We start from the raw sequence: 17,690 nt of genomic DNA, 5'->3' as shown, positions 1-17,690 counted from the left end.
GTCAAAAGTAAAGACGATGCTGATTTGTTTCTATGATTCCAAGGGCATTATCCACAAAGAATTCATTCCGCCTGGCCAAACGGTCAATGGAGAGTTTTCTCTTAAAATTTTGAAGCGATTCATAGTGAGACTTCATTGCGTACAGCATGAATATCGTGATGCAGGCAGCTAGTCACTTTTGCATGATAATGCACCATCTCATCGTTCAAACATTGAGACAGTTTTTGAGCAAAAACTAAGTTTGTGGGTTGGATCACACAGATGCCGTATTCACCTGGTTTAGCACCCTGTGCCTTCTTTCTCTTCCCCCGATTACATTTGTCGATGAAAGGAAAGTGATACGACACCATTGAAAACTTTCAAGCGGCAGTAACCATGACCCTCAACAGTATCCCAAAAACTGATATAAAAAATTCATTTAACAAATTAATTGACCGTGCCAAATGCTTATTGAAGCTGCAGGAGAGTATATTGATTGAAATAAATGATTTGAATAATTATAACTGGACTGTGTTTTATTTTCTATCAAAAGTTCGGGGTTTTTTTTGGACAGAGGGTGTATATATATTAGTTTTGCCAGAAAGTAAATGCTTGCATTTACTTTCTGGCAAAAACTGCCTCCAATGTAAAACTCTTGTTTTGCATCACCATTTTATACTCTCTTCACTGGTATTTATCCTGAAGTTAGGAAATTAGCCTTACAGTGTACTATATGGCTCAAATTTCTTTTCAGCAATTATTAAATACATCCTCACCTATCATCCAAACCTATCAGATTTGGAGGGTGAGGAAACTTCTACTCTGAGACAATTATAGTTTCAAGGATAAAACTCAAAGTATTGTGTATGTTTTTCTGACACTTTTTAATGAGATCTTTATCTACACAAGTAACAAAATGTACACCGGTTGCAGCTTGTACATAAGCGCTGCAACACTACAATACCCCTAAGGAAAAAACGAAAAAATTAAAATTTAACACAAACAAAATTTAATTTTGTTTGTGTTTATAAATAATAATAATGCTTACAACATTATATAAATGCAATACAGTGTTAAAGGTTATAGCTTGTTTCGACATTGACTGAATAGTTAATAATTGGAATTGTCCGATTAACACTTTAGATTACGAAACAAATGCACTGCAATCTAACGCAGTCTGAATTATCACATTCGGTCAGTTCTGGCTAGACTTGCCGATATTTGTTTGCACTTGTCACTGCACGTAACAAGTGAGTCCGACACTGCTCAATGAGCAGTGTCGCTACAGATAAATTGTACTTGCACGCGTTATTTCTGCGAGATATGAAACTTTTATTATTGGTGTGTGTTCGTGGTGAGGGTGAAATATTTTTGGTAAATCTTATTTTATTCTGTTAAAATAACATATAATTATTTATTTATTATAAATACAAGGCTGAATTATGATGAGTGTCACTGTTGAAAATATGAAAAGAATTATATTTTCTCAATTATCGTTACATTGAAACTGACATGAAACTGACACTGCTCAACGAGCAGTGTAGCTACAAATATATTGTATGCTTGCGTGTGTTATTTCTGTGTACAAAACTTTTCTTATTGGTGTGTTCATGGTGAGAGTGAAATATTTTTAATAAAGCAATTTTTTAATATGTAAATTAACTTATTAATAAATTGATTACTGATTAGAAAAAAATGAATAATTTTTCTTATTTTGTTTATGCAGCACCCCCACTTAAAATTTTCACCAGCCACTACTGATGTACACTGAAAATATTTCCTACCTCTCAGATTTTTGATGAAATCTTCCTGTTTCATCCTCTTATCTGCTTTCATGTTTGGTGTATGCAGATCTGTATTGAGCATAATTATAGCAAAAGCCAAAACAAAAACTGTATCTGGACTTTGAAACTTGGAAACAATATCTCTATTACATTCAATATACCTATGGCTAAAAACTTCAACGAGACGTTCAATTTTTTGAGCTTCGCCCTTGTGGGAAAAAAAAAAGATTAATGTTAATGTTTTCATAATAAAAGAAATTTTATTTAATAAATATTTTAATAATGTTTTATAGTCCTGTACTCTATTATATGCAAAGAATAAATACATAAATTGAAAATTATCAATGTTTATTATTTTTTATATTTTTACATCTATCTTTCATAACATTATGTGGCTCAACAAACAGACAAAAAAAAAATCACCTACTAATTTGGCCTGATATTTATTAACATGAGGATGCACTGAAAAGTAACACCTCCAAATTTTTTCAAGTAATGGGAATACTATTTCACTGAAACAAAATAATGCTTACTTTCCTTGAAAATTATTTTTCAATATAATCATTTTTGTGGTTTGCATATGCTGATAATTAAGTAGCATCATAAGTCTTCCATGTTAAGACTGAGAACTATGATGACAAAGTCACATCTTCACTATTGTCTTGATTCCATCTGTTACAAGTGATGGAGTTCCTTAAGTTTTAGGAAAAGATGGAAGTAAGGCAGAGCCAAATCCGAACTGTATAACGGGGGATTCAAGACAATAAAAAACAAGTTGGTGAATTTCTGCAATTAGTTGGGTTCTTTCATGAAATGACACAGTGTTGCATTGGAAGAAAGCTATCAACTGTTAATATGAACTCTAGGCAAGAATTCTGAATGCCCTATTACTTTTAACAGTATAACAGCACAAAGTTAAACGGTAATAATGTCTATACACTTGTTCTAATAAACAACTTTCATTCCCTGATGAATACCAAGCAGTAGAACATTTCTTGCAGATATCGGAAACTATTGTACACATTACATCTACGCTAATATCATATACTACTTCTCTGTCATATTCATAGTTATTATTCAGATCTCTCACACATAACTGTGACAGGCCTCTGATGAGTGCAAGGGTGTGTTTTGTGGAGAGGTTGTTATCATATTTGTTATATATTATCAGGCTGTTTCATCTGTTCTGAAAGATGAAAAATCTGAATGTTGAAATTGACTAACTGATACACACACGCACAAAGAGAGCCACTTCCATTCACTGGATTGATATTGCTTCTAATTATGTGTGTGTGTGTGTCATGTACACAATATCTGTGGAGTTTCTTTTCAGCCAGTCAGTCAAAGGTGCGAGAAACTTTTTCAATGGTTCTCATGTCCTAGAGGATTTGAATTCAGGTCTTTACAACCAAAGGTCATCATTGCCACTGGTAGAGTTACAGAGAGTTTCTGTATACATAAAAGATGCCCACTTTCCTTTTTGTAAAGAAAATTTCAAGAATATATATATACCAGTGGCATCACATGCCCATTTAGGTTGAGTGTGCTGTCGCATGGCTTATGCAACCCATGGTACAAAATTCACGTCAATTTGACCATATGATTGCATTTTTATTGATGTATGAAAGTTTAAGAGTGCAAGTGATCACTGCTCATCTTTATTGATAAGGTTCTTAATCACTGTCAGGTGCACTCAGGATTTAATCTTGGGTGTGTGTGTGAGGGGGGGGGGGGGGGTGAGCACTCAAGATTTAATCTTGGAGAGGGGGTGAGTTAAGTATATGATTTGAGAATACACACTATGCCTATGACCTATGACTGAGCATCTGAAGTGATCGCCAATATATGATACCCATGATCTCCTTTGGCTCAGCTTGGACAAAGTAGCGCTTGGTCGGACGGAGCAATACTTCGTTCGCCTCATGTTCAACAGTGGCCGTGATTCCCGAGAGCTACAGGGTATTCCCACCTTATGTGACCGCTAATTCATAAGTATATAGAAAATAGAAGACACGACACTATAAATAAAAATAATAATTTTAATTAGGAAAAGATTTTTGGAAAATTTTCTAGTGTTTTTTTCTTTTGGGGGAAGCCAGAGCCCCCCCTTGGGGCCCCTCCCTTGGTGTGCCACTGCTCACTGTCTGGTATTGCACCTCCTCACATCAGAAGGGCTACACAGAGTAGATATGAGTGGAAACGACAACTAAATGATGAATGGCATCCTTTGTATGGACATGTTGCAGTACACATACAGAGGCTAAGATCAAGGAAAAGTTTTATTCACTCAGTGGAACTGTTGGTTGATTCCATAAAAGCTACAAGGTCAACAATGTTAACCGAATGAACTTAAACGAATCTCTTCCTTCCGGCTTACATCTTGACTGGCAAAGATGGAAAACATTGAATAGACTTCGTTCTGGAATGGGCAGATCAAAGCAGAATATGGCCAGGTGGGGCTACACAGACAATGACAGCTGCTTATGTGGCGAAACACAAACCATGGATCATCTTCTGCAATGCTGCTACACAAGAAGATTTAATGCAGTGTAATGAAACAGCTTTAAAGCATGGATGAGTGAAATTTATGTTATTGCTTAATATTTCATGCAAGTGGCATTTTTGTCTTTTAATGTATGCTTTTAATGTCTATTTCTTTAAATGTATGTGCTTAATCATTTATATGTATGCTCTTACATTTTCTGTAGTTCTCACAAAATAAAATAAATAAACTGCTCATCTTAATTAGTCTAATGCAATTAATTGAAAGATAACTTTGAATACTTTATCAATTAATATAATTTTAAATATGGAAAGCATAAAGGTCAAATTGAGCGCTTTCTGTATCCAATGGTTGTATTACAAAACGGCTGTTACACCTTGCATCTTTACATATTTTCTGGAACTGAAAATTTGAAAGTGGATGCTAGGACAAATGTATTTAGTGTTACAATAAATCTGTTCTGTTCGCATGCATGCAGCATAGCCTGCGGGAGCAGAGTATTTTTCCATTAAATGTGCCATTCAAGTTGTCTTACACTAATTGTTCCTAAATATAGTACACGGATGTTAAATATCTGTTTACTGTATTTAGTGATAAACAAAGCTAATTGTTTTTCTTGCCTGTAAAGTATAGCATCTGCTTAGGTTGGAAAGTATTTTAACGGTATAGGGAAATTTTTATTCTAGTCTTCGGAAACAACAGACAGTAAAAATTTATCTATTCCTGAATAAAAACGAATACTTCTGTGCAGTGCTTTTTTTTTTTTTTTTTTTTTGAAAAAAAGGTGCCGGTACTCACCATGAAGATGTTATTACAGCAACTTTCACACTTTTAACATATCCTCCGATATACCCTATCGTCTCTAGATCGCTTCTTGCTTTTGGTATCAACTGCAGAATGACAACCTTGGAGCAGCCATGAGTCCATACATTTGCTAGGGTTGAACTGAGTGAGAGGAGGGTCCTGCTATCGTGATGGAAGTTATCTGCACAAACAGAGATGACCTAGATGAAGTTACTATAAGATTCATCTGAGAGAAACCCCTTTCACATTCACTGGAAGATGTTGCAATTGTGCCCAAAGTGTGCTTCGGAGGAAGTCGTATGTTCGGGACTTTATTTTCTTGAAGATATTCATGGAAACCACGAACTGCTTCTCTTTCATTTAAGCTAAATTTGTGTGCTAACTTTTTAATTTCAGCTTCACCAAATGTCAGATGCTTCCCAGGATTTTCTAACCAATACTCAGAATCTAAAATCTTAGCACATTCAGGCAAATCAGCATCATCTCCTTCAAGCAGACGCTTTCCAACAGCTTCTTTTAGACTTTTATAGAAAGCAGATGAACTTATTGCAGGACTGTTTTTCATTTTTGTGGAGCTCAATCCCTTTGAACTTCATGTTCTTCTGACTTTGAAGAGAAATACTGTAGTATGGACCAGGATTTTCAATTCTTTCTTCAAAAAGTTGAACTGTATTCATTATCTTCTTGCCTGCTTTGTATAAATCAATATTTCTCTCTTGTAAATCTAGACTTTTTTCACTAAGTTCTTGAAGAATATCACACATAAGGCCCAAATCAAGAACAAACTCGCATGACGTTATTTTTCTTAAAAGGCCCTCATAAAGAATGCAATCTGTTTTGCTTCTTCTGCTGTCTTCTTTTGCCTCCAGAAAGTGATGGATGGGGGCTTCAAAATGTTGCCACACTGCAGAAACAGTGCAAAAGCACAATGCAACCCAGTGAGTGCTTAAAATTCTGCCAATTTTAAGAAGTTGAAGTTCTAGAGTCGCTGCACATTCCTGTAGTTCCCTAGCATTCTTAGGTGAAGCGTGATAAGTTACATAAAGTTTGTTCATGAAACTCTTAAAGTGATTCATTCCTGCCACGTTGTTCACTGTGTCACTACAGACAATTCAAGGTAATGGCTAGCACATTGCCAGAAAATAACACTAGGAAGCTTCTCTTCCATTAGCCTCTTTACACCATTATGCACACCAAACAACACAGCTGCACCATCACAAGTTATAGACAATAAATACTCCTTTAAGTAATCTTCAGATAATCCTAAACACTCAAGATGACTAATTAAAGAGTTTAGAATTCCTCTAGCAGTTGCATCTGATAATTCGTTCCCATGTGTTTATCAACGGCAAGACTTCTGACATCACGACACACTTTACAGTCCAACATTTTATTCTTGACATACAGCCACTTATTTCTTTCGCAGAAGTCATTTTTCTGCAAAAGTCCAACATTCGGGGCCAATCATTATCAGAATTTGCTTCTTTTTGACCACGTGGATATTCGGTCTTGGGTTTCGTGATCCTCCTCACCAAGTGTATTTTCGGTGCTAGTTTTCTGTTTTACAGAATCACAAGTAGATTCAACAATTTCTGCTTCTTCAGCCTTCCTTTTTTTTACTCATGTTTCCTGTTTCCAGTTGCATACCAACCTATGAAACAGGAAAGCAGGGAACCAACTTATGAGTAATCAAAAATGAAAATTCAATTTGTGAACACAGTACCATCTACCAGAATATTTATAATACATTTTGCTGTCAATGAATCGCAAATTTTTAAAAACTTAAGAAAAAAAGGTGGCAGTACTGTGTACCACCAGAGGAAAAAAAGCACTGCTTCTGTGTATTATAAGAAGTTCTACAACAAAATACCAGCATATGTGAGATTGATAAGACAGAAGAGCCGCTGACACAAAAAACTAATGAATGTAGGATTCCCAAAAGTGCGGATAATTCCAATAAGGATCGGACATTATGTATCCTATTATTGCAAAGACAGAGCAAAATACACATGGCATGCACAACAAATTTCACGAGATGATTTGCTGCTCCATCAAGCCACATGTATTCCTGCTATGCCTAAATGAATCACCTGATCAACATTATTAGTCTCTCCCTATACTTTTTAACTGAACTACTAAATGTATTAGTGGCTATTTATTATTGGTTAGTTATTTATACTTTGCAAACAAATCTCTTTTCCTCTCCTCTTCCTTTTTTTTTTTTTTTTTTTAATCATCATCATGCATATCAAGGATTCAGGCCTAGCAAGGCCTTTCCGACCTTAGAAGTCATTGTTGAATCGTTTAAGAGGACGTCCTGGTTTTCTTTTTCCTAACGGCTTGTACTTTAAGGCTTGTTTTGGTAATCTTTCTGTTTTCATTCTTTGAACGTATTCCATCCAATTATGTTTATATTTTTTAATTTTTTCTATTACTGGTTCTTGATGTAATTCTTTCATAATTTCTTTGTTTCTTTTGTGATCAAATAGGGTATACTTTTGCAGTTTTTCTCATAAACTTCATTTCTGCTTTTATTAATCTTTGTTTGTCTTTTTGTTTTATTGTCCTTTTGTTTTATTTCGTTTCCATACTTTTTTAATTATGCCATCATAAATTCGCTTATTCATGTCTAGACTTTATAGGATCACACGCTATTTGCTCTACCCAGCAACTTATGGGACACACATATATCACAAATGTTAATTAATCATTGTTGTTTTCTAATAAATCCTAAAACAAACAGATTGTTCTCCCACTCTATGCAGATTTGGTTATAATTAATTGATAAATTAAAGTATTCAAAGTTATCCTGTAATTAATTGCATTGGCCAATTAAGACTAGCACTGATGCACCAGTCTTAAATCTCAAACCTTTCATACAACGATAAAAATGCAATCATACGGTCAAATTGATGTGAATTTTGCAATGCGAGTTGCATAACCCACACGGCAGCACACTCAACTGAAATGGGTATGCAATGCCACCGATAATTATATATATTAAAACTTGTATATCAGTGTCATAAACATGCCAGTTCACACTTCATACATGTAAAACAGATGAAAATGCAAAACAAAAACAGCAACTCATGACAACGTTCAATTGGATTGCTTCATACAATAACCAATCACAGCCACTAACGACCTGTTGGAGGTCCTGAGACAAATAGTGATGAGAGCTTGGTCCACCTTTGCTCGGAGTTGCCTGGTGTTGCACCACCTTACCTCAGTCCTGAAGATATTTTCAGGTGCAAACTTTGTTTGCTTACATTTGGATAAAGGATTAAACTAAATTTATTATACACTAACGACCTCTGGGTGCTACTGTCTTGGTGCATACCCTGCCCTGCCTTCTGGGCCATTTAAAACCACTGGAATGTTTGACATGCTACACCATCTGCACATCTGCTTAAAGGGCTCAAAGGTGTCTGTATTTGTGACTGCACACCGGGGCTATTAATGCAAATGTGATGCAATGTTTACCTGTCGAAAAGTGTCCTCTTCATTAAGCATTAGTATGTTCTGTTTAATTTTAGGAATCACATGAAGCCAGGAAACAATTAAAGGAGTATCTAACAGGAATAAATGCAAAAACATAATATCAATGATATTGCTATTTTATAGATGTGCACCGTACACCTAGTGTTAAGTTCTGAATGAAACTTAAATTAAATTAATTCACATTTCCTACAGACTTAACATGGGCTTGCATTTGGAATCAATTATTGATATATCAGATATACTAAATTCTTGTAATTTACCAAAATATTAACTGAGAATCTTTCATTTATTTATGTTATAATGTAAAGTATTGTAAATTGCTAAATTGTTTGAACTTACTGCTTTTGTGTAAGTACTTATAAATTGCTGGGAGAAAAAGATAATCCGATTAAGTAAAAGTAGCCGGAATCTAAACACGTGCAACAAGTAGTACACGTGCACCCTTTTGGTAAGCAAGCTGCCCCCCCACACACACACATACACTCTGAAGAATATGTTAGGATTCCGTGTGTGGCGCTGAGTACTGGGTGACGTAGGGTGACATGGAAATAGGGGAGGAGAAATCGATGACGTAGGAGTGAATGTGTGGCGCACAATTTAAACAATTTAAAGCTCTTCTACGTGCTGCACAGTCGTGCAGCGCCTAGAAGAGCTCTCTTATGCTCCGGATCTCATGCCTTCTTGCAGTCTTGCTGTTGTGTGTGGAGCCTCCTCGTGGCATCCTCTCATTCCCCGTGGATTCGAGACAACGACTGAGGAACTTTGCTATGGAACTCCCGAAAGTTTACCGGTCAGCCCAGCAGAAGATAATCACCGATGCTTATGGAGATATCATTACGATGTTAAACCAGTTCACCAGAGAACAACGTCTATCTATTTTCGGCAGCAGAGATAAGTACAGCTCGAACCCTTGAAGAATGCCTCAGAAAAAGCAGAATGAATGTGGAGTCGAAAGTAATTGTCCAGACGAGGTATGTGAAGTGGCCAAATAGTTCCCCAGCAGTTGGTAATGTACAGTCTATTTTTTATAAGTAAATATGTATAAGAAGAATGTCTAACTTTAGGAAGGACTCTAGAGATTGTTTCATTTAATAATAGAGTAATAATGAGAATTTTGTGAAAGAAATAGTGCAAGAGCATGTGGAGCCTAGAGATTGTTTCTTTTAGTGATAGAGTAATTATGAGAATTTTGTGAATGAAATAGTGTGAGAGCACATGGAGCTAACTTAGTAATTCAGTTAACAAATGTCCTTAGTATTGAAGAATAAGTTTGATCTATCAAGTTGAATTTGTAAACTATAAATGAAGTTCTTTGTTATGCATGCTATGATAGAGATAGTCGTCGTCACCTGGTAGCATCCTCTAGCAAGAGGGTTGCAGTAGATGAGCAGCTCTTCTCCATTTCTCTCTGTCTGTCACTTCCATCATTCTTAAACCAGTCCATTCCACGATGTCATTGTCACTCTAATAGCATTGAGGGGGGGGGACAAGAAATAAGAAAAGGATAGAAAGAAATAAGAGTAGGGACCATCCTATAGATAATATAACAGATGTATATTACATGAAATAAGGTATGGTCCAGCATCAGGTACCTCGGGTTCGCCACTCCCATACTCACTAAAGTGAGCCCTTGATAGAGATAGAGAATCTGAATAATTAGTGCTCATTTCCTTAGCAATTGTAAAATACCTAATCAGTGTAGAACCATAAAGTGTAAGATGTTTCAATTGAATTAAATGTTTTTACTTCTTAAGTTTAACTGATGACTTGCCTGATTTTCTTCTCTATTGTACTTTCTCATAAAATACGGACCACAGCGGGAGATTAATATATAGAGAGGCTACGACTGCAAAAGTAATTGATAGTAAAAAATAAGATGGTATGCTAAACTGTGTTCTGGTTCCTTGATCCTACACTCTTTGTTAATCTAGGATTCGGGGTGGCGCAGTGAAAAATAAATTTTCCCTGAATCCGAAAAAGGAATTAGAACCAGTGTTGAGACAAAGGAATTGGCATTGACCATTAGTATTCCCTTTGTCCCCCAAACCACTAGCATTGTTCTTATAGGTAAAGATCAGCCAAGAGAAAATATTGAAATTAAGAGAAATAAAGTTTTACTAGGGCACAAACATAAGTGCAATTAAGAATTAAGAGTACAATATATAATTTAAAGTGTTAGTGATAAATTCATTAAGTACAAGCATATCTAGACGAAAATTTTAGAGAACAAAGAAGAAGAATAAGTAAGACTTTACAATAGAATAAGAAAGATTTTACACTAGCACATCTGAAATATTCACCCTTGATATCGTTTTCATCGGTTCTCCAACCAATGAGGAATGGTTCTGAATCCCACTGTGAGCAGGGATATTTGTGAATGTCTTAGCGGTAGAAAAGTACCACCACCCAGTGTGAGATAACCACCACCACTACACTTACTGGAGTCTTTGAGGATTGGGGGGGGATTTCATTTTTGGTTTCTGGAGTAGGATTTCCAGATTGTCTAACCCCTTGCCCACTCATGACTAATGCACAGTAAGTTTACATTTTTTTTTTTTTTTTTTGGTGGGATTCATAAAATATAATTTTCATTAAATTCATTCACTTTAATTAAGAAACATATTTACTGCATTTTAGACAATAGGTAAAATGTAATAAATAATTTGTTCCTGAAATGTCTGAACACAGATTTTTTACTTACAGGCATACGAAAAAATGTCTGGAATTTTCGGAGAGCAACATCCACTTGCATACCTGCCAGATCCAACTCCTGCACAAAGCACCTATATATATATATACACACACAGATATACAGGAGAAATATAAGAAGAAAGAAAAGCAAAAGATCTGTTTAATCAATTTAATGCCATTATAATCAACAATAATTATTACATAATATGTAAGAAAGGAAAATAATAATAATTGAGGAGCAAAAAGATATCCATTATAGCAATAATAGTTCATTATTATTAAATATCTATCTTCAAGAACCATTATAAACTTCACACAATTTCTGTAAACATAAGTAAAAAAAAAAATATTTTTTTCTTGATTAAATAAATAACAGCTGTAATAATTATTCATCATGTTAATGGCACTCATGTTTTTCACAAAACAACTCTCAAATTCATTTAAATTTGAGTGGCTGGACAAATGTGACATAATTTGTTTATAAATTCCATGTACATGCACAATATTTAAGTAGTTGTTGAATGAGTAAGCATTTAAGTTGCGCTTAAAAATATTTAACATACAGCTTACAAGATGTTGCAAATTTTGGACATATCAAATTAAGAGTTTGTAGCTTGTGACTTTTAGTATTGTGAGCATGTCCCCCCCACACACACACATTGAGCCTGAGAATGGAGGCTTGTGCACAAAATGTTTTTCCATGCACACATAGACTGCAAAAGTTAGAGGGAATATTGACCATATCATGGTGGATGACTTCCTCTCTTTGACCTTCACCAATAATCTAGGAAAATCCTGGGAATCTGTTCTTTCATCTGGCCTCTTTCTTATAAATGATCTTCACTCACTGACTAATAAATCTATCCATAGTTTTACTGATAAAAGTACATTCCATTCCTCTTATCCATTTAATAAACTTTGCAGTTAAAAAACATCCCATGTTTCCAGACCTTCCACAACAAGTGCCTTAAACACAGCCTCTTCCTAACTTCATGGCATTCTTCAATGGGATATGGATAAGCTAGTTACTGATCTTTGATGATACATAAATCACCATACAGATCACATTTCTCTTTTTGGACTGATATTTGCTCTAGCCTATCAATTGCTACACAGTGCCTAAATATTCTGACATCCTGTTTTGTTAAAGATACACTACTTTTCAACTGTGCAATGAACTGTATACATATCCCATATGTGTCAAACCTTGGAATAGTGTTTGGGTAGGTGGATGCATCCAACCTTCCTAAAAATTCTAGATACTATCTAGAAGAGGACAGCAACTAATTGATAACCTCTCTTTCCTTTTTTACTAATTCACATTAAATTGTTCAGAAATAGCCTGTTCTGTTTTACATGTTCAATCTAATAGATAAGCCTAGATGTTGGGCATTATTCAGAATTTATTTTAATGGCATTACAACACCAAATGAACGAGATTATATAAAAAAAAGTCTTTGGAGTCCCTGGAGGTGTTACATAATAATAATAATTATTATTATGGCAAGTCTTCTGCAGACTATGCTTTGGACATCCCCTACACACATGATTAGATGGAAGAAAACTAATGTGCTCTACAAAAGTCATTACATGTCAAAAGATTATTTTTAGAATCAGCAATGGCAAAGAAGCATTCTTCTAACTTAACAAGTATGGCTGCATTAATTTGCCAAAACTTTGGGAAACTTATCCTAAAATCTATTCCTGCACAATTGTAACACTTCTTGATGTACATGTAGGTTTCTGTGGTTAAGCAGTTCTGTAGGCAGTTTTCAGTATTGAGACCACATTGTAATATAAGGAGTTCATTAAAAATAAACAAAACTCAACAAGTTTCATGCGTCATAAGACTTACATCATCATGGGTAATAGTACATAAAAGTTTTACACAACAAAAGCCTATTAATGATTGATTACACATATTAGATGTTTTTGATAACTTTACAACTGTTAAATAAAAGTGTCAGGTTCTGTTTCAAGTAGTGCAGTTCTTCATTCCTTATAATTAGTGTGCTAGATATATTGTATGCCCTGTCTCATATCTTTTGCAATGGTGGTGTGAAGCAGCATTTAAAAATCTTCCCGTTGTGGTAGGTTTTCTGTTTACGGAGAAGGATAACCTTTTTTTCTCATTGTTTATCTCAACAAGGATATCAAGGAAAGGTAATTTTTTATACAGTTCTAGTTCAATAGTGAATTTTATATTGGGATGCAAGCTGTTCAGATAATCTTTAAAAGCAATCAGCTCATCCTTCATTCCTGACCAAATGGCAAAAATATCATTGACGTTACATAGCCAAACTTTGTTTTTTCTGATAGGTTTTTAATGCATTAGTTTCAAAATTTTCCATAAACAGGTTGGCTAGAGCTGGAGAAAGGGGAGAACCCATGGCAAGTCCTTCTTACAACATTAGAGGATGCCAAATTAGGACTTGAGATATTTTGTCCATTATAATTTGAATTGTAATATAAATTTGCTTGTAAACTGTAACACATCGTTTTGCACTAAAGATGCTGGTTTGAAATCCAGCAAAATATAAGCCAATTAGTAAACTTTTTTTTATAATCTAGTTTGTTTAGTGTTGTAATACCATCAAAATATGTTATGCTTTATATCTTTTTTACAGGTAATTTAATGAGCACTGTTCTACAGAATCTATGCCAATCATTCATACACTTTCCACTAACCCTGTTAAAACAAAAACACTTCCTGACATCATTAAAATCATGTCAGACAGCATTTGAGTCTTACAGTCTGACTGTCTGCAAATCTGCCAAATCAACTTACCTCTTTCTCATTCATTCATTCAGGGAACAATAAATTTGTCCCGTGAATGAATGAATTTGATTGAGATTAAAGCTGACTGAAACCTCCTCTAAATGCCCAAGGCTCTGCAAATGACACGTCTTAATTTTTGACAATTCAAAGACTTTTGTCAGTCTTCTTTGGACTTTCTCCAAAAATCCTCATTTCCATGAAAACCAGGTGTCTAGATCTGCACACAGTAATCCATATGCCTGAATCTACATTCACTGCTGAATATATATATATATATATATATATATATATATATATATATAGAGAGAGAGAGAGAGAGAGAGAGAGTTTCAAAAAGAACAAACTCTGGTTTGTTGTTCTTTTTGAAAAAAAAAACAAAAAAAAACTTGCCGATACTGTTGCCATCTATGGTTGAGGCGGAGAACTTTTCAGACCACCATCGTATCTTAAAGATACCAAGAAATTTTATATTTGGTTTTAATCCTTTTCCCAAGGAATCAAAACAAAATTTTTTTGCATGTGAAATATATTCACATCTGAGCTACTTGTATATAGAAGCTAATGACTTCATATAACTTGCCTTAGTAAGTATCCCGTAATGCAAAGCACACTGACCTTTCAGACGTGTATTCTGAAAGGTCAGGTAATGCAACGCATAATGGAAAGGTTTTTTTTTTTTTTTTTTTGTATTTTTTTTTTTTTTGTCTTGGCACAAACACTTTTTGTTTCCTGAAGGAGAAAAAAAATCACTAAGAAATTCCAGCAAGAAATACTCACCCATTACATTGGCTATCTAATCATGCAAAAGTGAATGACTTTACATTTACTGACATTGAACTGACACCCATTTTCCCATGCCCACAATTCCAGCCTATTCAAATCATTCTGCAAAACTGCATATCAGCAGCATTCCTGATTACCCCACCTATCTTTGCATGATCAACAAATAATTGTATGTCGCTTGTCAAATCCTTCCCAATATCATTAATGTATAGATTGAATAACAGTGGAACAAGCACTGATCCTTGTGGTACACCACTTGTTAAACCTTGCAGACTCAGATCCCCCGTATACCACTTTTTGATATCTGTCAGTCAGCCATCCTCTTATCCGTGCTAATATTGTATAACCCAAACCCATTTTCTCCAATTTATACAGCAGTCTGCCATACTGTATTCTGTCAAATGCCTTAGCAAAATCCAAAAGTATCATGGTGTACCCATTCCCCTCGTCTAGCTCAATGGTAACATTATTATAGAATGTGAGCAAGCTGCTACAACATGACCTTCCCTTAGTGAACCCATGTTGTTCATTGCAAAATACAGATTCACTGTCAACCCATTTCTGAATGTGGGCCCTAACCAATTTTTCCAAAATCTTCACCACCACTCCCGAGATACTAATTGGTCGATAGTTGGATACATTGGTCTTTGCACTACCCCTGTGCAAGGGTGATGCAAGGAATGTATGGAATTACCATACATTCCTTCAATTCTTGCAGAATCTTCCCTGCTCTGAGACTCATATTAAACATCCTGGTCAAAGGAATGGCCAGTTCAGCTGAACACTCTTTTAGCACACGTGCTGATATTCCATCAGTCCCTATTGCTGAATTCATAGTCAGTTTGTGCAACAGCTCTAATAACATGGCCTTACACACCTGCAGTTCTTCATCAAGTGAAGGGGTAACAGTGAGCTCAATGTTGCGTTCACCAGGTTGATAGCTTTTAATGAAATGGGTACTCATTAACTGAACAACCTCTTCTGCATCTGTAACCCTCATGCCATCTGGATTTAGAAGAGTTATTTTTTCATATTCATTCTTTCTTTTACTTGTAGCATATCGATAGAATTCTTTTGGGTTGCCTTTAGCACACAGAGCCAGTTTCTTTTCATAATCAGACTTTGCTTTCCGTACAACAGTTATGACTATTCTAGCCTGCTGGTTATAATGTTCATAATGGACGTCGCAAACAGTATTCCTTCCACATCATCCTTTTCTTACGAATCTCTTGCTTAATAAGATTACACATCCATTTGACTCCTACTCTATTCTGATATCTCATCATTTAAGTATTGTTTAAATGCTTCTGATGCACTGTCGATATTCTTTCCATCCAGCAACCGATCCCTTCCACTGAACTCAGTATACTCCTTAGTTGTTCAGAATTATGACCAACTGAGGAAACATATGTTTGCATACTTTTCAGAAAACCTGCGTTCTGGAAGAAAATTGAGTTTATTTGTCCCAAAATCATTGGAATAAGTGAAACATGGTTTTTGTGAGAATAGAAAGAGCAAGAAGGGAGGAAAAGTGCTGCTGCTATTGATAGCAGGGGAATTAAGTCCACATAAGGTAGACATGAAAGGGGGAAATATTGGCAGTGGTTATGAGACAGTGTAGTGTAATGTGGAGGTGAGAGGAAGACATATTTATGTTGTTACAGGCCTGGGAATGTGGAGGGTAGTGATGAAGAAATGTATAAATAACTTGGATTAGTTAACAGAGGAAGGATAATTATTATGGGTGATTTGAATTATGGTAGTATAGAATGGAATGAAGAAATAGCGATTAAGAATAAGGAAAACAAATATCTCAAGTTCTTGAGAGATAACTATCTCAGGCAACACGTAAAGGAGGGCATGCGAGGATCGAGAGATCTAGATCTAATCGTTTCATTAGCGAATGTGACTGTGAGAAGGGTTTCGCACTTTCCTCCAGTTAGTGAAAGTGATCATGAAGTAATCACCTGTGTTGTGGCTAGTCATATGCAGAATTTTGTGAGGAAAGGATATACATGGAATTATAAGGCTGGTGATTATGACAAGTTTAGGAGACAGCTTGGAGCTATAACATGGAATGAGAGGTTGAACAGTAAGGAAGTAAAGTAAGTAAGGAAATAAATGCTGCATGGGAAGAACTGACAAAGAAATACATAACAGCATCAATGTGTGAATGTATTCTGAAGGCAAAAAGGCTGAATCAGGTAGGTGTAAAATGGATAAATGTGGAGCTTAAGCATGAAATCTGGAAAAAGAAAATACTTTGGAGGAAGTACAAGATGAATAATAGTAATAATCAGTCACATGAAGAGTATAAAGAACAAGCCAGGAGAGCGACTCAATTAGTAAGAAAAACAAAGGTAGAGTATGAGCAGAAATTGGCAAATCAGGCAAAGAAAAACCGTAGCGCATTTTTTAGATATGTGGCAAGTAGAAGGAAGAATGATCATGGTAAGATGAAGTTAATGGATAAAAGTGGTAGAATGAGAACTGCTGTAGAAGACATCGTTGAGGTATTCAGTGATCAATTTATACGCGTGTCTCATCCTGATCAGAGTGGAATCATGAGAAAATTAGGTAATTAAGTGTAGAGGACATAGGAGAGGATGACTTAATTGTGAGTGAGCAGGAGGTATTTGAGGAAATAAATAAGATTGATGACAATAAGGTAATAGGATTTGATGACATATCACCATGCATCTTAAGGGAATGTTTCAGGGAATTGGAATGCCTGTTTAATAAAAGTCTTAAAACAGCACAGGTTCCAAGGGAGCGGAAGGAGGGTAAAACTGCATAAAGGTGGTGATAAGGCTGTAGCTTCAAAATATAAGCCTATATATCAGGAGTTGTGGTGAAGGTACTGGAG

The 17,690-nt window shown here is 35.4% G+C and overlaps 1 protein-coding gene across 11 annotated transcripts in view; it reads right to left on the bottom strand.

Moving 5' to 3' along the window:
• LOC150108412 (IQ motif and SEC7 domain-containing protein 1-like) overlaps positions 1–17,690 on the bottom strand; it is a 627,659-nt gene that overhangs the window by 71,921 nt on the left and 538,048 nt on the right. For all 11 annotated transcript variants that reach the window (XM_090390759.1, XM_090390766.1, XM_090390762.1 and 8 more), the window contains 2 exons: positions 11,273–11,354; positions 1,764–1,971 (listed from right to left, as the gene is read on the bottom strand). In XM_090390759.1, the coding sequence (XP_090246885.1) occupies positions 1,764–1,971; positions 11,273–11,354 (290 nt within the window). The remainder of the gene's footprint in view (positions 1–1,763; positions 1,972–11,272; positions 11,355–17,690) is intronic.

The sequence above is a fragment of the Typopeltis vanoorti genome, chromosome 3 (genome assembly GCF_054136105.1).
Source record: "Typopeltis vanoorti isolate ZY-2024b chromosome 3, IOZ_Tvanoo_1.0, whole genome shotgun sequence".
Classification (NCBI taxonomy): Eukaryota; Metazoa; Arthropoda; class Arachnida; order Uropygi; family Thelyphonidae; genus Typopeltis; species Typopeltis vanoorti.
This window is presented reverse-complemented; position numbering and strand designations above follow the sequence as displayed.